Source organism: Phaethon aethereus (assembly GCF_964289735.1).
Source record: "Phaethon aethereus genome assembly, chromosome: 2".
NCBI classification, from domain to species: domain Eukaryota; kingdom Metazoa; phylum Chordata; class Aves; order Phaethontiformes; family Phaethontidae; genus Phaethon; species Phaethon aethereus.
The window spans coordinates 165376782-165397279 of NC_138582.1; the positions used below are offsets into that span (position 1 = coordinate 165376782).

Sequence of the window (20498 nt, forward strand, 5' to 3'; positions counted from 1 at the left end):
ACCCCCCAGAAATGGAGTGGCATGACAGCTAGATGTGGGAGACAGGCGAGGAGAAGGGACATGGAAGTCCTTCTGGAAGAAACACCCATATGAGTGAGTTTGTAGCACAACAAGTGTAAGAGTGCTCTTAGTCGAGCAGCTGCAATAAATGAGTATATGTGAGGGGCCAGAAAGAGAAGGGAACTAGTGGTGGGGAGGAGGCAGCAAAGAGAAAAATCATAGAATCATAGAATAGTTGGGCATGGAAGGGACTTTTAAAGGCCATCTAGTCCAACACACTGCAGTGAGCAGGGACATCTTCAACTCGATCATGTTGCTCAGAGCCCCGTCCAACCTGACCCGGGATGTTTCCAGGGATGGGGCATCTACCACCTCTCTGGGCAACCTGGGCCAGGGTTTTACCACCCTCATTGTGGAAAAGTTCTTGCTTATCTCTAGTCTAAATCTGCCCTCTTTCAGGTTAAAACAATTCCCCCATGTCCTATTGCAACAGGCCCTGCTAAAAGGTCTGTCCCCATCTTTCTTATCAGCCCCTTTAAGCCCTGGCAGCTGCAGGAAGGTCTCCCTGGAGCCTTCTCTGCTCCAGGCTGAGCCCCCCCAGCTCTCCCAGCCTGTCCTCCCAGCAGAGCTGTTCCAGCCCTTGGAGCGTTGCTGGGGCCTCCTCTGGCCCCGCGCCAGCAGGTCCATGTCTCTCCTGTGCCGAGGGCTCCAGAGCTGGACGCAGCACTGCAGGGGGGTCTCCCCAGAGCAGGGCAGAGGGGCAGAATCCCCTCCCTCGCCCTGATGGCCACGTGGCTTTGGGGGCAGCCCAGGACACGGCTGGTGTTCTGGGCTGTGAGCGCACATTGCCGGCTCATGTCCAGCTTTTCATCCACCAGTGCCCCCAAGTCCTTCTCGGCAGGGCTGCTCTCCATCCCTTCATCCCCCAGCCTGTATTGACAAATGTAAATGCCTCTTTTCATCTGTATGAAAATTCAGCACAGAAAATATCAATGTTTTTAACAATATACTTCAGTCCAAACCCTGCTATCAGTTAGCATGTACTCATTTCCCGAGAAAATATGACAGTCACACAGAGAAGGCAGAGCTTCTGCACAAAAATTGGCTTGGTCAAAAAATAAACCCACTTTTGCATTGAAATAACCACAAGAATTTCAAATGGCTTCAGGACAGAGACTGGGAATTTGCTTGTGCATTGGGAAGGGTGAAGTCAAGATACACGATGAGATGGAGCTTGCAGAAGATGTCATGAAAGGCAGAAAGCCAAAGAATGTTGAAAGAGGAGGAGATTTGCTCAAAGCATGAGACCAGGAAGATTACAGCAGAGATATGTGGCAATATCGAAGAGGGAATTATGTAATCAAGGACAGAGTTGACCAAAAATAAAGAAAATACATTTTAGGTAGAAGAAAAATAAAGGAAGGGCAGGTTTGGGTCATATTCAGTAAGAACTAATTTAAACAGGAGTTTGGCTAGGGATTACCCAAAGAAAACAGGAAGAAAAAAGGATAACACATGAAATCTGGAGACAGAGAAATAGAACAAGAGACTTAAATAGCAGCAAAAAAATAAAAATGTTAAGAGGGATGAAAAAACAACAGATCTGATTCTCCTTTCCTTTGTACCATTTGCAGTAATACAAAATCGATGGAGTAGATTCGTATCTGTTGGAGATTCTCCTTGGCAAATGTGGGCCAGTGGTTTTATTGGATTTAGAGAAGTTTAACAGAGTAAGAGCCAGCAAGCTGACTTTTGGGAACAGAAAGAAATTTGGGATGGTAGCAGGAGACCAAAAGCAGGACCTCTTTGACCACGGGAACTTCTTACTGTTCAATAAGACACAAAAAAGCAGGGTTAGATGTGGCATGTAATCCTGTGTACCACTTTTAGTTTCCAAATACATTCTTCAGCATATTTCCTTTGGAAGCCACAGACCATGTTGCCACATACATGCTAGTTGGAGAAATGCAGATATGAATATGCACTGTACATGGAAAAGATAAATTCCAGTCTCTTTTAAATACCATACACCTCCTAAGAAGGTTAAGGCTCTCATGACTGGCTGATTGTTTCACATATCCCTTTTAACAAGCTATTTCTAGAGGTTACTGTTAGAATGAACTGCTCACTGCTTAGTCTTGGTGGGGAAAAATTATATTTTTAACTGCTTTTTTTTAAATAAAAGTATAAGATGTTTAGGAGTAATGAATAATGTATTGAATTTGTACCATCTGGTCTATTTTAACATTAAAACCTTGCCTTTCTCTCAACACATGCTAGGAAGAATTCTGTTGTCATTACCCTTTCAATGACATCCAGACAACTCACAGTGACATTAATAAAAAGAGACACATTTAGTTGTACCTACCTTTGCACACTCTCGTCCAATTAAATTTGACTCAGTATCTTCTAGATTTTTAATAACTACCCAGCTATTAAAAAGAATTTAACTACTGACAAAACCCTGCTTACGCTATTAACCAAGGGCAGATGTAGTACAGAAAACAGGTAGTATTTTACCCTACTGATGCCTACTATACTAATAGGGTCACAGTTTTTATTTTGAAAACTCATGTCTCCTCCCATCCCTGGCCTACAACCAAATCTCAACAAACAATCCACTAGTATCATCTTCACAAATAATACATCTATATACTTATGTACATATATATATGGTGGATGCTATTAAAAATATTTCATTTTGTCAACAGTTCATATAATGGAGCAAATGCTTAAGCAATATTTTCAGAGCAAATTACTTGGAAACACAATTAGAACTAAAGGCATAAGGATGGTTTCCAAGGGGCAGGTTGATTGAACTAATGTATTAGCATTCTTCTTCCTCCAGATTTCTAATAAGTCCCACATCCATGAAGGTTAATGGGAGATAGTTTCATATTCCCTTATATACATACTTATGGAAAAGCACTAGCATTATTATCAGGTTATATTCCTCTCTGATACATCCCAGTGACTCATTTATAGATCAAGAAGCAAAACTTATAATTCTACGGATAAAAATCTGCACCAAATGACAAAATCTGTCACAGCCCACCAATGAATCTGGTTTGAATTATTGCTTTTGGGAATTCCTTATTTCACAGATGAAAAAAGAGATGTAGTCCAGTTTTTGTTTTCAGCCTCCTTTGAGCTGCATCAGAAGCAAAAGCTCGCTCCTCTTCTGTACACCAACTTTTATTAGGATTTTGGCTGTATTTAAAAAGATCTACTTTCCTCTGTATGGATATTGCAGGAAAAAAAATTGGGAGATTTTAGTATATATTCAACATGAACACCGTATAGTACCTTGAAAACAGGAACTTGTCCCCTAATACGAGATGCATGCTCGCATTTAGTTCCCAGGTGCCAAGATTCAAGTCACAGAATCACACAGAATCACAGAATCACTAGGTTGGAAAGGACCTTTAAGATCATCAAGTCCAACCATTAATCCAGCACCACCATGTCCCCTAAACCATGTCCTGAAGCGCCACATCCACACGTTTTTTGAACACTTCCAGAGATGGCGACTCCACCACCTCCCTGGGCAGCCTGTTCCAATGCCTGACCACCCTCTCAGTGAAGAAATTTTTCCTAATATCCAATCTAAACCTCCCCTGGCGCAACTTGAGGCCATTTCCTCTCATCCTATCACTAGTTACTTGGGAGAAGAGACCAACACCCTCGTCGCCACAACCCCCTTTCAGGTAGTTGTAGAGAGCGATAAGGTCTCCCCTCAGCCTCCTCTTCTTCAGACTAAACAACCCCAGTTCCCTCAGCTGCTCCTCATATGACTTGTGCTCCAGACCCCTCACCAGCTTCGTTGCCCTTCTCTGGACACGCTCCAGCACCTCAACATCCTTCTTGTAGTGAGGGGCCCAAAACTGAACACAGGATTCAAGGTGCGGCCTCACCAGTGCCGAGTACAGGGGCACAATCACTTCCCTACTCCTGCTGGCCACACTATTCCTGATACAGGCCAGGATGCTCTTGGCCTTCTTGGCCACCTGGGCACACTGCCGGCTCGTATTCAGCCGGCTGTCAGCCAGCAGCCCCAGGTCCCTTTCCGCCAGGCAGCTCTCTAACCACTCCTCCCCAAGCCTGTAGCATTGCATGGGGTTGTTGTGGCCAAAGTGCAGGACCCGGCACTTGGCCTTATTAAACCTCATACAGTTGTCCTCAGCCCATCGATCCAGCCTGTCCAGATCCCTCTGCAGAGCCCTCCTACCCTCCCGCAGATCAACACTCCCACCCAACTTGGTGTTGTCTGCAAACTTACTGAGGGAGCACTCAATTCCCTCATCCAGATCATCAATAAAGATATTGAATAAGACCGGCCCCAGAACCGAGCCCTGGGGAACACCGCTTGTGACCGGCCACCAGCCGGATTTAACGCTGTTCACCACAACTCTCTGGGCTTGGCCATCCAGCCAGTTCCTCACCCAGCGAAGAGTAAACCCGTCTAAGCCACGAGCCGCCAGTTTCTCCAGGAGAATGCTGTGGGAGACACTGTCAAAGGCTTTACTAAAGTCCAGGTAGACAACGTCCACAGCCTTTCCCTCATCCACTAGGCGGGTCACCTGGTCATAGAAGGAGATCAGGTTTGTCAAGCAGGACCTGCCTTTCATGAACCCATGCTGGCTGGGCCTGATCCTTTGGTTGTCCTGCAGATGCCCTGTGAGCACTCTCAAGACCAACCGCTCCATAATCTTCCCTGGTACAGAGGTCAGGCTGACAGGCCTGTAGTTCCCAGGATCCTCCTTCCAGCCTTTCTTGTAGACGGGCGTCACATTGGCAAGCCTCCAGTCTTCTGGGACCTCTCCTGTTAACCAGGACTGCTGATAGATGATGGAGAGTGGCTTGGCAAGCTCCTCCGCCAGCTCTCTCAGTACTCTCGGGTGGATCCCATCAGGCCCCATAGACTTGTGGGTGTCCAGGTGGCTTAGCATGTCCTTGACTGCTTCCTCCTGGATTATGAGGAGTACATTGTGCTCTCCATCCCCGTCTTCCAGCTCAGGGGGCTGAATATCCTGTGGATACCTGGACTGGCTATTAAAGACTGAGGCGAAGAAGGCATTAAGTACCTCAGCCTTGTCCTCGTCCTTGGAGACAATGTTCCCCGCCATATCCAGTAGGGGATGGAGATTCTCCTTGCCTCTCTTCTTGTTGTTAATATATTTGTAAAAACATTTTTTATTATCCTTTACGACTGTGGCCAGACTGAGCTCTAGCTGGGCTTTTGCCTTTCTAATTTTGTCCCTGTTTGACCTAACGAGATCCTTGTACTCTTCGTGAGTTGCCTGCCCCTTCTTCCAGAGGTGATAAACTCTCCTCTTTTCCCTGAGTCCCAGCAAAATCTCCCTGTTCAGCCAGGCCGGTCGCCTTCCCCGCCAGCTCTTCTTACGGCACATGGGGACCGCCTGCTCCTGCGCCTTTAAGATTTCCTTCTTGAAGACTGTCCAGCCTTGCTGGACCCCTTTGTCCTTCAGGACTGTCTCCCAAGGGACTCTCTCAACCAGTGACCTGAACAGGCCGAAGTCTGCCCTCCGGAAGTCCATGATAGCAGTTTTGCTGACCCCTCTCCTTACTTCCCTCACAACCGAGAATTCTATCATGTCATGGTCGCTAAGCCCAAGACTTCAGAAGAAACAACTGAGCCTGTGGCAGGATACAGAAACTCAAATCTGGAGTGACAGAAGGAAGCAGATTACTTCTCAGGAGTACTTTTTGAAAGTAGTTTCTCCTCCCATCTGTTTTCAGGTGCATTTCCCTCACATCTCTTGCACAAAGCAGCCCTATACCTCCCCGCTTTGAATGGACTCTACTTAATCTACCATACAATGGCATTTTTTAAACACAGCAGTCTTCGGTGGTCCGTCATAAATATCTTGAGGTTAATTGCCACAGACTTTTTAGCACCAGCATCTGGTGTTACACATGAGGGTGGGATATACCTACTCAATAAAAGACACTATAGTTATTTATGTGGGCTTTATGTTTGTCTTTAAAGTAACCCATACGAGGATGCAAGCTTTCCATCCCTGCTAGGAGTCATCAGAGGCAACTGAACTGATTGATGGTTGGTGTCAGGATTTATCTTTTTGATTCATCACATGATGGTATCTGTTTCTGGTGGACCTTTCATTACTCTTGAGGATGTTTAATACTTAAGTAGATATAGCCAGATGTTTGCTCAAAAGCATCAGCTATTTGAGTGCTCTGCTTCCCAGGCACTGCTCAAGCAAGGGTGGATAATCGGGAATATAAATAGCAAAAATTGCTTTGAGACACATGGACTACGCAGAGGCTGGCATGAAAAATATCAAGGGAGAAGCTGGGAAATGTACTGGGGTGTAGCTATTTTCCTCTGAGTCTTGAATTCTCCAGCATCACACTAAATGTACCTGCCGCCTGCCGTAAGCATACATCTGTGGAAGCAAAAAGGATGGTAACCTGCTGACAGTTGTTTTCACCCTATTTTGCTTGTGTTCCCAAATGTGTTTATTCATGTATTCTGGGCTGCTCTTCTGTAAAGCTGCGCGTGACTTGAGAAAGAAAATTCGCCTCCATTATATAAGTGTCCAAGTTGATGAGACAGACTCAAATGACACTTCCACTTCTAACTAATGATCCCTTGGGCTCCCTGGATTCTTCTGGACCCTCTGACTCTTCATCCCCCGTCTCCAGTATTCCCCCAGCTCTCATTACGGCTCCTGCAGCTTTCTGACGAGTCCTCCTCCTCCGTGGCATCCCACACGCGCGCCGCTCGCCGCTTTGCAGATTTTGCGTGTCCTGACGATGACTGCTACTGACATGCCTATTCTTGCCTGTTTGCCTAGTGGCCTTCTCAGCTGATGTCACCAAAACACAAACGCACATTTCCAGAATGTTGGGAGCTGCTGAAAGAGCAGATAAGGTGAACAACGGCATCCAGGACACGAACATGGGAGTGCAGAGAAAGCAGAGGGAAGGCAGTGTTCATGTAAGACTTGAAGACTTGGGACAACCTGAACTTCTCTTTGAATGGCTTGTGGATGCCCATTTTGTTGCAAAACACTGTTCTTCCCCAGCTTTATATAGTTGCAGCTTATCCCCTCTTCCTTCCATTTTGCAAGTGAAACCGGTGGACCCCAAGGAGAGTACTTGCTTGGTGGTGGAAGTACAATATACAAAGCTTGAGGACATAGACCTCTACTATTGTTTGAAAATTTAAAAAAAAACCCAAAATGTTGTAACTTGGGCTTGTAATACCTTCTCCCCAAATTTGCTTAAATTTCCAGCAAGCGGACCTAACCTAGTATTTGCAATTAGAAGGCACACAATATTTTAAAATTCCAGTTCATTTGTATTAAACATCACATGCAATACAAATACTACATTTCCCTCCAAGGGGATTAACCTTTATTCAGAGAGTAGATGTCTTCAGTATTACCCCCATGAATAAGAGCATGTTTGTCATTAAATGCAAAAATAATTACTTGATTCAGGGCAGCAAGTCTCGCTGCAACTCTTCAGTTACACATTTCTCCAGAGATAGATAGTAAAAACCATGAAAATGGGGCTTCAGTAGTTCTCAATTTTTACATAATTTGAAAACAAAATAAGGAGGTAGCTGGAAGAGTGCTATCATATGTCATCAATGTTCCATTTTCATTTGTTTATTGGCACAAGAAATCTTAATGAATGAGGCCTTGTTTTTGGGGGGTGAAGCAACCCTTAACCACCCTGTAAAAAGTTTCATGGTCTTGAAACCCCCTGGTGTAACACTTCATGTCTTTTAAAAGTGTCAGAGTCTTGATGTAGCTTCCCTCAATGACAGTCCCATTATGTCAGGCAGAAATACAAGTCTCATCTGAAGACCTTCTTTGACCATCATAATATGCTTTGGCTGTCTGAGCTCTTGAAATGTAAAATTGTAATCCACTTTTACCTAGGCCTAGCTGTTTTGCTATTACTTGTGATTCTACCACAAGGGACAGTGATAGTTCTCTATCTCCATTTAATTTAAACAAAGAGAAAATCTGACACATTACCATAAACCTCTTTCAAGCCCGGCTGTGATCTGCTGAGAATTTTGCAATGATGGAGATGTATCAGTATTGGGTGAGACAGGACTTTGTGACTAGTTCTACTCTAATAAATTAAATGTGCCCAGGAACATTGTCTGACACTGAGGACAAATGCAAAAGATCATCTAGCTCCATATTATTAAACTTCTTCATACCCTGCACTGACCACAAACTTCCAGCTGGGATGGTCCCTTGCCTGTGAAACTCCTGTACAGTCAGCCAGCTGATAGATTGCCACAGAGTGGGCTACCAGTTCTCCTACACAGGTGGCCACAGACACCCCCTCTTATGTTCCTTGATTAGAGATCGTGGTACTCATGTAGCAACACTCAGTAATTAACTCTAGGAAATGGTTTTATATAGAAACACGGCCCCCATGTTGAAGACCATACAATCCAAAGAGCAGCTCTGTCTTACATGTTTATACACTATACATCACAGCTACCTCTTTTGTGAGTTTTTTATTCTGTTTTCTTGACTGGAAACACTAAACTGAAGGCTACATTAGCAAAGTGAAAAAAAGAAAGGCAAACAAAGCTAATCAGAATTAAACATTTATCACATGCCTTTACTTTGTTCTTAATGCTAAAAAAATAGGCAGGAAGGAAAACAATTCACCTGGCTAGACACAAATTTGCAGGCCCACATAGAAAGTCATTTTACCTAACTGTAGGATTACAGCCATAGCTAGTAAGTATTATGTAGCTACATGGGACCCCATGACTCCTTATGTTACTTAGGGTCTGTGACTTAGGAAAGTGATTCAGGACAGGAAATTGCTGTGAATTTCTTCTCATAGATTAAACTTCACATATACCTGTAGTCACTTCTCTTCCCCACCCAAACAATCCTCCCCACCCCAAATCTCTCTCTTGCACGTCCATCAGGCCAGGATCTGTTCTAAATGGTCCTTCATCCCTCTCACTCTTCTCCTCCTTCTAGGACATTTATTCCCGCCCAGGCTGCATTGGTGGTGCTCAGGATAACCTTCTAGTGGTAGGGATGAAGACTCTTGTGGAAGAACATGTTGAAGGCAAAATACTAAGAAGTTATGTGTTGCTCACCTTCCCCATAACTCGATTTCTTTCTTTCTTGCCCTGCTGCAGAGGCATGTTTCTGCCAGGACAGCTCTGGTAATATGCCATTTTACCAACAGACTTTGGTTGTTAAAGATTGAAACGGTGGTGAATGAGGCCTAATGAGCTTTTCTTGGCATCTGACCAGTTTGAGAATCCACAGATTTTAACCTGATGGAGGTTTAGCAGCACTTGCCCAGAACATCTCTTCAAGGAACTGTCCTGCACTGACTTGTAGGAAAAGCATATAGAGAGGGACAAACCTCTTTTTTCCAAGAATGTGACATTTCCAGATTTCTGTGTGTCACTGTCATGGACCATGTTAAAACAGAAAAAACACCCATTAAGGCTTCCTGAGACATGGAAGCAGAATAAAAGGTTGGGTCTCAGGTGTACCTGACTTTTTCAGAGAACAGTTTCCACTGAGTTTAACCAAGCCCCCTGCTAACATGGGTCGTTTCCTTCACAAACTAATTGAGTTCCGTCTCAGACACTGCTGGTTTGAGGCTAGTCAGTGTTGATGGAAAGGCCTCCTAAACAACCTCACCGTGCTGGCAGTCAGAAGCCTCCTTTCCAATCCCAGCCTAAAAGTACCTACAGTGATTTATACTCCTTTGTTTTGGGATAAGCAGTATCCTGTCACTTAAATTGTTCTCCTCTCAGGCGTAGCTCTGCATTCCCCTCATCAACCTCATATTCCCATACTGTGCTTTTCCCAAGAATACTTCTATTCCATATCCAGTATTGCAGATTACTGTGCAACAGCATTGATAGTCTCCTTTCTCCTCTGTAATTTCCTTTCCTGATATGTATTAGAATCACATTTAGCTTTTTAATGGGTGCAGCGTATTGGTACATTGTACTGGTTCTGTAAGCCAGAGCGATATGTCCATGTGGGTATCTGCAGCTGAGTTTGCCTCCCAAGACTTCAGAGACCGAAATAAGTACTTTTAGGGTCTATTTAGTCTGATGTACTTTAGATGTCTTTTTGGGTATGATGTTTTATGTCTTCACAGACTCCATTAACCACATCTGACTGCAAAGACATCTCCATGCAATTATCTCAGATGTAGATGTGCACAGTGACTGATATGTATACTCTCATTATCCTCTCAACCATTTTCTGTTGGTAAGCTACTTGACCATAACATAAATTCTTAAATAGGGCTAAGCGCATGGCCTTACACTTTGTATTTCCTAATTCCATGCATCACACTTTAATTCAGTGATAACAGTTATGCAATTCTTCCTACAGGATAGCCTGATACCCTAGAAGTTGGTAATGCTTTCTACCTTTCTGTTCTCAGAAAATGTCCTTAATATTTTTCCAAGTAAGTGAATTGCATTTCCATGGACAGTAGACGAAAGTAGGCCTAGGACTGATCCCAAAAGAGCACTTCCAGCCTTATATTTCACTTTTCAGGAAAATTCTGAAGATGTCACTTCCCTGTTTACAGACTCTACATCTTCGCTTGCTTGCGACTCCAGGAAGAGAGAATCCACCATGGAAATGCCGCAGTGAATTACCAGCTTGTGATGGACCGGGGAGCAGTGGCGGATGTCCCCCGGCAGTGCTAGGCTATGTGTGTAAACCAGGCAGAGGTGAGACAACGGCAGCCCAGAAACGCAGGCCTGAGGCCGAGTTATCGCACTGCGGCTGTTAGCTTGGGTTAACACTAACCGGTGCTTTTTGGGTGCTGTCTGCGTCATACGCAGCCGAAACAGAGCACGAGCAGAGACGGCAAGTGCGTTTCTGCCCTTCTCTTGGTGGCATTCCAGGAAAAGCTGGTAGAAAACTGGCTTCATCTGGTGATGACCGTGAGAAGAATAAAAGGGTGGCATGGCCGGTGTACATCACGTGCACACAACGAGGTTGGAAGGTTGTTCTTTCTGTGATTGAAGTGTCAGTTTTATTCATGCACGCTGTTAGTGCTCATTACACGCAATTTTCCCCTGAGAAGTGGCTGGTGTCACGCTCGACTCCCGCATTGGCTGAGCCGGCAGAGTGCGGGGCATCGGGGACTGCCTCGCTGCCCGAATTCCCCTGCATCTTCTTAATAACTCCCGTCTCGGTGATTTTCCTTATTAACCTCATAAATGTGCGTAGGAAATATGTTAAGCCCTTCATAAAGCTTAACAGTAAGCATAATCATTCAGTTAGCAGTTTCAGATGTTCTTTCTCACATATGCAGGAGAAACTATTTTTATTGTTTTATTTGTGTATTATTTGTCACCTTCCAGAGTGGCTTCAACGACTCTAAAAATGCCATCTGACCATTGTGCAAAAGGCAGTTACACAGCACATAGTTTTCCAACTATGCCGTAAAGTTTAGTTCTTTGAAGATGACGCAAATATCAGTTGACCAGCAGTAAACATAGTTTCACGTGGCACTGCACTAATCCAAGACATTTTCAGAATACATGAATACAAACTAACGATTTAAGATTTACTAAAATTCCTTTCAGTAGCTGGACTGCTCTATAACGTGAAGTTGCCCAGGGCACCTACGAACTTCCTTTGCTTTTCTTCCACCATTCCTTTGAATTTAAGTTACTGAAACTTGGTAAGACCTGCAAACCGAATCACTGAACGTACCACAGAATGGCAGCAGTTGTAACCCTTCCAACTCCAGTTTGCAGCCTTTACAGTAGTTACAGAGCAGGTCTGCTCTGTAATGCTTAGCCTTGCAGTTGGGCAAGTGACCACAGACACTACCATAAGTAGGATCATAGAATCATAGAATCATGGAAAGGACCTCTAAGATCATCAAGTCCAACCATCAACCCAACACCACCATGCCCACTAAACCATTTCCCAAGTATTGACAGATGTGCCAGATAAAAGTATTTAATCCAGATGAGTGTGTAGATCTGCTGCACAGGGAAAAACAATACAGGATTTCTCCATGCCTTCAGAGACTAAGGCGGCATTCGGAGTCCAAACGGGACACCACCTCAGGATAATATTTCTATTATCAGAACTGACTCTTGAAACTCAGAGCATGAACAAGGATCTCAGCAAGTTGAAAGAGAATCTTTGCTGGCACAGATTGCAACGGAGTTACAGGTAAAACATTTAGCACTTGAGTCCTCTTACTTTAAAGGGCTTATGGTGCTTTTTGGCTACCAGAATTTTTGGGTCTGATGATGTTCAGCAAATAAGTGAGTTTGTGAATTCAATCCACTCTCACTGAAGAAAGCAAGAGTTCTGCTGATACCAGAGGAATAAGATAACCTTCTCTCTACCTGCTAATCAACATAATGAAATCTCTGTGTAACGCAGTTGACATTGGATGACTCTCATGATTCAGAATCTGTTGTTCTTTTCACACCTATGAATTTTTTTTTTTGTGATCTGCAGACAATAATAATTCTTGTTCATCAGTCTTTGCTGGATGCTTATAGAACTGTTGGCTGAAAAGGATAAAGCTAGCATTTTTGCTTTCAGCTGACCAGTAACTTCAGCTTATCCAGGCTGACAGAGGTTTTCAGTATCTGGTTTTACATCTGGGACAGACTTTTTTGATCAGTGAAGGTTAAATATACGTAGATAATGTTAGTACAATCTGTGCTGAATCAGATTTTATATTTAACAGAACTTATGCACACTGATGAGTGTTAATATTTAAGGGTATCAGATGTCACAAATTCCCATCTTTCAATAATCCATGAATATATCAAATGGTAACATTTTCCCCAGAATTTACCACATATTATTTTCAGGTTTAATTATCATACACAGAATCCATTGCTTAATTGCAAGGGGAGATTAACTTTCTGGATCTCATCCTAAGCTCCTCAACAAGATATGCAGAAAGTAATGATTTGCCCCAACTCCTCTAATCACATTTAGTTCCAAGAAAAATCTATAGAAAAGGGAAGTTAGGGAAAAAAATGTAAGTAATCTGTCGCTTTCTGAGTAATCATAGTTGAATCTTTTGATTTTTTATTAAAAAACCCTACAAAATATAATTTGCACTTGTAATCAACATTTTCAGTGCAAAACTGTTAAAATCTAAATTAATGTAAACAAAAAAACGCTGTTTTTTCTACGAGCTCTTTCAAGAAGTTTTCTGCCCCAGCACTCAGAACCAAAATACTGTGTACTTAAAAGCAAAACAACCACTAAAAGCAATCGGTAGCAAAACCCAACATTTTTTATAGCAGCGTCTACTATTAAACAACCACTACATAAACAGTAAACCCATTAGAGCCACAATGTCAAAGATGCTCTGTAAGCTGAACAGGCGAAACATTTCCACAATGACTGCAAGCCAGCAAAGCGCTCCGTAAGATGTCAACAGGGAAATACAATTCAGTCTTAATAGGTTCGGAGCTTATGTAAGCCGTGCTTATGGGGTAGTCTATTAAAAAAGCAAGCAAGCAAGTGACATTACTGTAAACACAACCTGCAGCTTCCTAGAACATGCAGGCTAAAGACATTGGAAACTCCACTCAAAGTCACTGTGCTAGCAGGAAGGTTCAAATGACCAAAAGCAAAGGGAAATAAAAATATCTTCTGATACAGTGACAGCTGAAATGATATTCACTCTTGTATAGAAAAGAGATCTGGAATCCCTTCAGTCCCATGAATGGCTTAAGAAAGAAAATAATTATAACTAGACCATGTGCCTTTCTTCTAGCAAAATATTATCTGTTCTTCTGCAAAAAACCAGTAAGCCTTCTTTCCTAATTAGCAATGCAATGCTAACAACTTTGTATTTGGGATATGAACAAGTTTCTCTGGGTCACAACATCATTGAATTAAAGCCATGGAGCAATGTGAGATTTGCCATTTCTGGATTAAAAAAAAAAAGGTACATTTGCACACACCCTCCAGGAAAGGGAGAAAAAAACAACTTGAGGACTCACCACCAGGTTTCCTATCACCATGACCAACAAGAAGACAAGAAGGCACAGCGGCTGCCCAGCTACTTCCATGCAGTCCCACATGGTCTCAATCCACTCCCCGCACAAAATTCGGAAGATGATGAGGAACGAGTGGAAAAAATCGTTCATGTGCCACCGTGGCAAATTGCCGGTCGTGCTTATCTTCTTCACATTGTCCAAGTAGCTTTTCCCAAAAAGCTGCATTCCTACCACGGCAAAAATAAAGACGATGATTGCCAGCACAAGAGTGAGGTTACCGAGGGCACCCACTGAATTACCAATGATTTTAATGAGCGTATTTAAGGTCGGCCAGGACTTTGCCAGCTTGAAGACTCGCAGCTGCGAACAAAACATAAACAACAGTGTCAGTTCACAGAAGCAACAGACATTTCAGCCGATGAATTATTAAAGTGGGTAAAACATGAAAGACGTTAAATGCCACAGTGTGTGCGGTACAAGGTGATTTTAGCTGTACTTCCCGTTAACCTCACTACATCTATTAATAAAATATCAATTGGGCTTCTTGGGTGAGAATTAAGTTTTCCAGAGCTATGCTCTACCTTGTTAGACAGATGTGCTTTTAGAGGCTTATTCCCCTGGTATCGTGGATGGAAGGAAGAAATCTCAGGTCTTAACATTTTCTTTTACGTTGCTTTTCCTCCTCAAATTAAACTGCCTGGCAGGCATCTAGGGGAAGGGGTTCAGGATTTGATCCCACAAAGAGAGAAGCAATTCCTCTGTGTTTCAGAGCAAGCCTCAGCCAGATGCTATTAGCTGTTAGCTCCCAGGGTGAAAATCACCTCTATGCTGAGGATCACGCAGTCGATCCACAACCCACGTTCCACTTAAGACCTATTTTAAGGATGTAAATGGTTCCTAGCCCTTGTGCAGTGTTTTCAACTGAAGGTTTAATTTCAGCCCTGCTGAAGAAGGATTGCTCAAAAACTGACAGGAGACTCTCAGGACCTAACAACAGTGGTGAAAAATTTGCATTTTTGAGCAGCACAGAGAATTCTAGGGGGAAAAATAATAAAAAAAAAAGTAAAAAAAAAAAAAGTCTTCCACTAAATGAAACCATAAGGGCTTATTTTCCTGGTCTTTCCAAGTTGTGAAGTCATATCATGGCCAGAACGATTAGCATGGACATCCTGGTACATGAAGTGCAACACAAATGTCAGGCTGGCAAGGAAACTGCTTTTCTGTTCCAGTATGTCGACAGTCTCATTAATAGAATACCGCTATCCCGTGCATTGCAAAGGAGCTGACAGCTAAGGAGTTCCCGTGAAAGACAGATGCTATGTTATGCTGATCAGTTCTAGGAGAAAAACTCACTCTGTGAATAATTCAAAGACATTTTCTTTTGACAACATTTAAAAGAACGGTGGCATGTTTATAACATAATTTAGGAAAAACAGCTTCTAAAACAAGAAGCTACTGGCTCTTGCATTTCTTGGGCTATGATATATCTGCCGACTATGCTAGCAGGTGTACAGGTAAGAAATGGCAGATTTTTGTTACAAATTGGAACGCAAACATTTTAAGTCTGCTACAAGTACCTGGCACGCCTAGGAGGACTCGAATTATGTTCTCATTTACCCCGATGTAAATCTGAAACAATTCCATTTATCGCACAGCCCATAATTAGTGTCATGTACTGTTCACCAGTTTGCAGCAATTGAAGTCTTTATCAGCAGATGCATTTTTAAGAAAATATCTTGCATTCATGTCAGAGTTTATACGTAATAAAGGAAGGAGTAAGAACAGAATAAGACTTACCAGTCGAAAGGAGCGTAAGACAGACAGGTTTCCCATGCTGGACAAACCCAGTTCCATCAGGCTTAGAATAACAATTATGCTGTCAAAAATATTCCAGCCCTGCTGAAAATAGTAGTAGGGGTCAAGGGCAATTACTTTGAAGATCATTTCTGCTGTGAAAATCCCAGTGAAGACCTGCAGAAAGAAAACATGAAGTCAAAGGAACTTTTCAAGCACGTGTCCTTGCTTGCAGACTTTCCACTGATACAAGGGAACACAACAGAAAGCCAAAACCATTTTACAGTAATTTATTTTTCATGGCTGATTCTTTATCACTATTACAACTTTGTCTAGTCTGTTCACAATAGTATTTGATACTGCTGCAAACTTACAATGACATCTGAGTCCAAGCTCTGGATTGGAACATACACTTCCATCTCCTTCCATCATCTGAATAATCTCAGTGGTAAAAAGGAAAGTGCAGAGGTGCCTCTTATAAAGGTGAATCTATTCATTTCAGTGGAGAAACCCAAATGAATGGAGTGGGAGTGTTAAATGGGTATTTGGGTTCTAGTGTGCCTTTGTATTATCCCTATTTATTTTGTTATTATCATCAATACCAGGGCAATGCAAGCCTCCAGTCATTCTGAGGTTATTGCTGGCAGTGAAGGCAATTAGAAACTCTAATTTGAGTCTTAGTCTTTTTTTACAAATAGTCACGACAATTATTTTTTTTTGCAGCATCTTGGGAACACATTGTTTATTTATGACCCGGTTCAAATGTCATATGCTGGAGCTTCTAATTGGAACATTTTTCTTTAAAACAACATATAAATATTACCTCTGAGACAGAGGGAGAGGGGAAGGGAAGGCTGCTGACAGCAAATTCAGTTTTAACACATTCCTGCAAAGTATCTCACAGAATCAGATCTTGTCCTTTCGTATGCCCTCCTTAAGTAACAGTTCAAATGCACAACACAAGGCTACAGTCAACTTAAAATGATAAAATGTGAGCATCAAGTTCTTCATAAATTGTTTTGGTTTTGTTCCAAGTCCCAGTACAACCTGCACAGAGCTTTAAGTCTCTCTATTGTACATACATATCAAACCACATTTTTTTCCATTAAATAATCAACATTATTTGATTTATTAATTACTTTTATTAATGTACTGTGTTGGTTAAAAAAGAGGGGAGAATCCAGAGCTCATATATCCATAACATACAGTCAAGAAGAAATGTATTCCTTCCAATACTCTGTATATTTGCAGCATTATCCCAGCAAAAGGGATCAAATCTGAGCAACAGAGATGAGAACACCATTAAGATGTGGAAGGGAAAGGTTAATATTGTATAATTATGACGTTAAGGAATAAAAATAAATTATGATAGTCTGCATTTGAGGAAGGCTTGGCTTTACTCTGTAATGCTTCAGGAATGAATTCTTCCAAGCAGCCATTTTATGTAATTCCTTATGTAAAGTACCTTCTCTTTCTCATCAGGAAAATGATACCTTGGGCTGAAACATTTGGACTGTCATCCCATCACTGTCGCATACCAAGAACCCAAGACCTGTCTCATATTTCTAACTAGCCAACAATTTCTGAGTCACAGCGGTCAGAGATACCAAAGATTCCCATCAGAATGCTCCGATTTCCCTTAGGACAGAGAACAAGACAAAACTGGATTTCTGTGAAATTGTATCCGGGGGACTGCCTTAAAAACCACGATACCGTGCTGCGTACATTATGCAACCATCTTGCTGAGAAATGACTCAGGAGGATCACTTTCTTTGCCTGAATCATTTTAATCAATAGCCTTCTGAGAAGGAAATGTCACAGTAAGATAGCAAGATGTCTGAGCCTTCCTAAAGGCATCAGGAACCGCGTACGTGTACCAGCTATGAATTTCAAACGGCATTTGTCAAATCGCCGGCACCTGGTACGTGGCGACTGCGCTTGTACCAGAGGCTGGATACTCAACACGATAAAGGCTGGAAAGAAAACAAGTAACTTAATGTCACACTGGTGCTAAATATGCCACTGCTGATTTGGAGGACTTTGTTTTAAGAACAATTTTTTATCTACCATTTCAGCTATTTAAGCTGTAATATTGCGTAATGGTGCCACCGTTTCTGAAGGAAAACCACATTTGGGAGATTCTTGCTCTATCTACCTGTTTTTTAAGTGGTGGCACTGCATAGGCAGATGAACCGTGTAAAGATGTACACGTGCTTGTCAGGCCTTCTGATCCCGTTTGAAAATGTTGATTCTTGTAAGTAATGAACTAAAGGAGCCTGAAGGTAGCAACTGCTGCATGAAGTAGACGGACAATCAGAGCAGGATATCTCCAATGACTGGCAGCAGATGAAGAATCACTCTCGGAAAAAGCGAATCCATATTCCACTTTCCTTCTTTCATTACTTTTAGAAAGATTTGATTTGAGGAAAAAATGCCAAAGATCTGCCCTTTTTACTATTTCCTCCCGTTTAATGCTAGTATAATCACTCAAAGAGGGTTAGACGCAATGGGAAAACGACAGCCAGCCAGTGTGGGGGCGGAGGGGTCTGGCAGTCTGCGGCTTAGGGGATGCAGTCACCTGGCAGCCTGCCGCGGAGCTGGGACTCCCTTCCCTCTCACAGGGGATTGCAAAAAATGTCAATTTTCGTTACAAATGACTTTGCAAAATCCTCCATAAAATGGAATTACCTTCTTCTGACCTGCTCTACTCGCGATCAATCCAGTTATGCAGGGGTTTAGGAAAGCTGGTGAGGGGGAGCCAGGATGGTCCAGGGCAAGGGGAGCCCCATGCCATCAGCCTGCTACAAAAAATATTAACAGGCTGTTTTGCTTATTTCACACTTTAGCACGAAGAGGAGAAATAGCTCTAGGCAGTGCTGTTCGGGGTTTTTTTGCGAAGTTTTGCAACATTTGCTATGCAATTCCTGCCCCTGCTCGTTGTCCCTATTTCCTTGTTGGCACCCGGCAGAGCCCCGCTCGGCCCCAGCAGGTCTGCAGGAGCCGTGCTGGTTGACAGCTGGCTGAACATGAGCCGGCAGTGTGCCCAGGTGGCCAAACGTCCTGGCCTGTATCAGCAATAGCGTGGCCAGCAGGAGTAGGGAAGTGATCGTGCCCCTGTACTCGGCACTGGTGAGGCCGCACTTTGAATCCTGTGTTCAGTTTTGGGCCCCTCACTACAAGAAGGACGTTGAGGTGCTGGAGCGTGTCCAGAGAAGGGCAGCGAAGCTGGTGAGGGGTCTGGAGCACAAGTCTTATGAGGAACGGCTGAGGGAACTGGGGTTGTTTAGTCAGGAGAAGAGGAGGCTGAGGGGAGACCTTATCGCTCTCTACAACTACCTGAAAGGGGGTTGTGGCGATGAGAGTGTTGGTCTCTTCTCCCAAGTAACCAGCGATAGGACAAGAGGAAATGGCCTCAATTTGCGCCAGGGGAGGTTTAGATTGGATATTAGGAAAAATTTCTTCACCGAGAGGGTGGTCAGGCATTGGAACAGGCTGCCCAGGGAGGTGGTGGAGTCGCCATCTCTGGAAGTGTTCAAAAAATGTGTGGATGTAGCACTTCAGGACATGGTTTAGGGGACATGGTGGCGCTGGATTAATGGTTGGATTTGATGATCTTGAAGGTCCTTTCCAACCTAGTGATTCTGTGATTCTGTGTTGGCAGGAGGGATGCCAGGGGCTAAAGTTTCACTGCCTGTGGTCTGCAAGGGGAGAAGCTGATCTGCTAAAAGCAGAGCAAGGAGCAGACACATTTACTATCCCAAGTGCCAGAGGAGGAAACGGCAGCATTGCCACCTGCTCTGGTGGATATTGGATCCAAAGGAGGTTTTTTTAAGTCATCTCAGAAGGCCATAAACTGTTGAGCAACAACAAGGAAGGCTGGCCGCAAAGTGAAGCTGGATGCAGTCCTGTGAGATGACTTTCCAAGTTACCCTTATCTACTGCTTTCTGCAGAGGGCAAGAGCATGGGTTTGAAGCAAGAGAGACCCAAACAGATTTTTGCTTAGCAGAGCAACAGAGGGAGATTTGCCACGACACAGCAGCTGAAAAACCGGAGACTGATCCTACAGCCTAGGATAAGAACTCCAACCCGCTCAAGGAAGCCGAGAGCTGAGAATAACCAGGGTAAAGAAAAAAATCGATACGTGATGTACCACATATTCTAGGACTGACACAAAAAGTCTGATTATTGCTACTACTCACCTAAACCTGCCAACATAGGATGCTTCTCACTAAAGGCAGACATCACATCTGTAGTCTCTGCATACTCCCCTTACAGTCGATGGTCACTACAGTCACTGGCCGCCAGGACATATTTTGCCTTATCCAAAAGTAAATGTCTTCAAAACATTACATTAATTGTGCCTTAAAATTGCTCATTACTCTCCATTGACTTTAGAGGGAGACAAAGGCAACCAGCTCTGACAGAGACTCCTATGCTGTAAATAAACTTAAGTTAGGGAAGGTGAATCCCACTTTGAGATACTGCAGCCGTTGGTTTTATAGAAATAAAGAACTTTTCTCATTTCTGTTATGAGCTTCTGAAATTCAAACTTAGCAGCATCCACCACCCAGGGTACTCCATACTTACTTATATAGGATATCTCTGCTTCTACCACTAGATTTTGTGAGCAATTCCACCATGCCGTAACTAGATGGCATGTGCCTTTTCCAATACAGACTGTTCTAAAAT

The 20498-nt window shown here is 43.2% G+C and overlaps 1 protein-coding gene across 1 annotated transcript in view; it reads right to left on the minus strand.

The window, feature by feature from the left end:
• Positions 1-20498, minus strand: part of SCN5A (sodium voltage-gated channel alpha subunit 5) — a gene marked incomplete at its 5' end in the record, with an annotated part of 185797 nt that overhangs the window by 82437 nt on the left and 82862 nt on the right. The window contains 2 exons of the mRNA XM_082015636.1: positions 14018-14374; positions 15812-15985. Of these exons, the coding sequence (XP_081871762.1) occupies positions 14018-14374; positions 15812-15985 (531 nt within the window). The remainder of the gene's footprint in view (positions 1-14017; positions 14375-15811; positions 15986-20498) is intronic.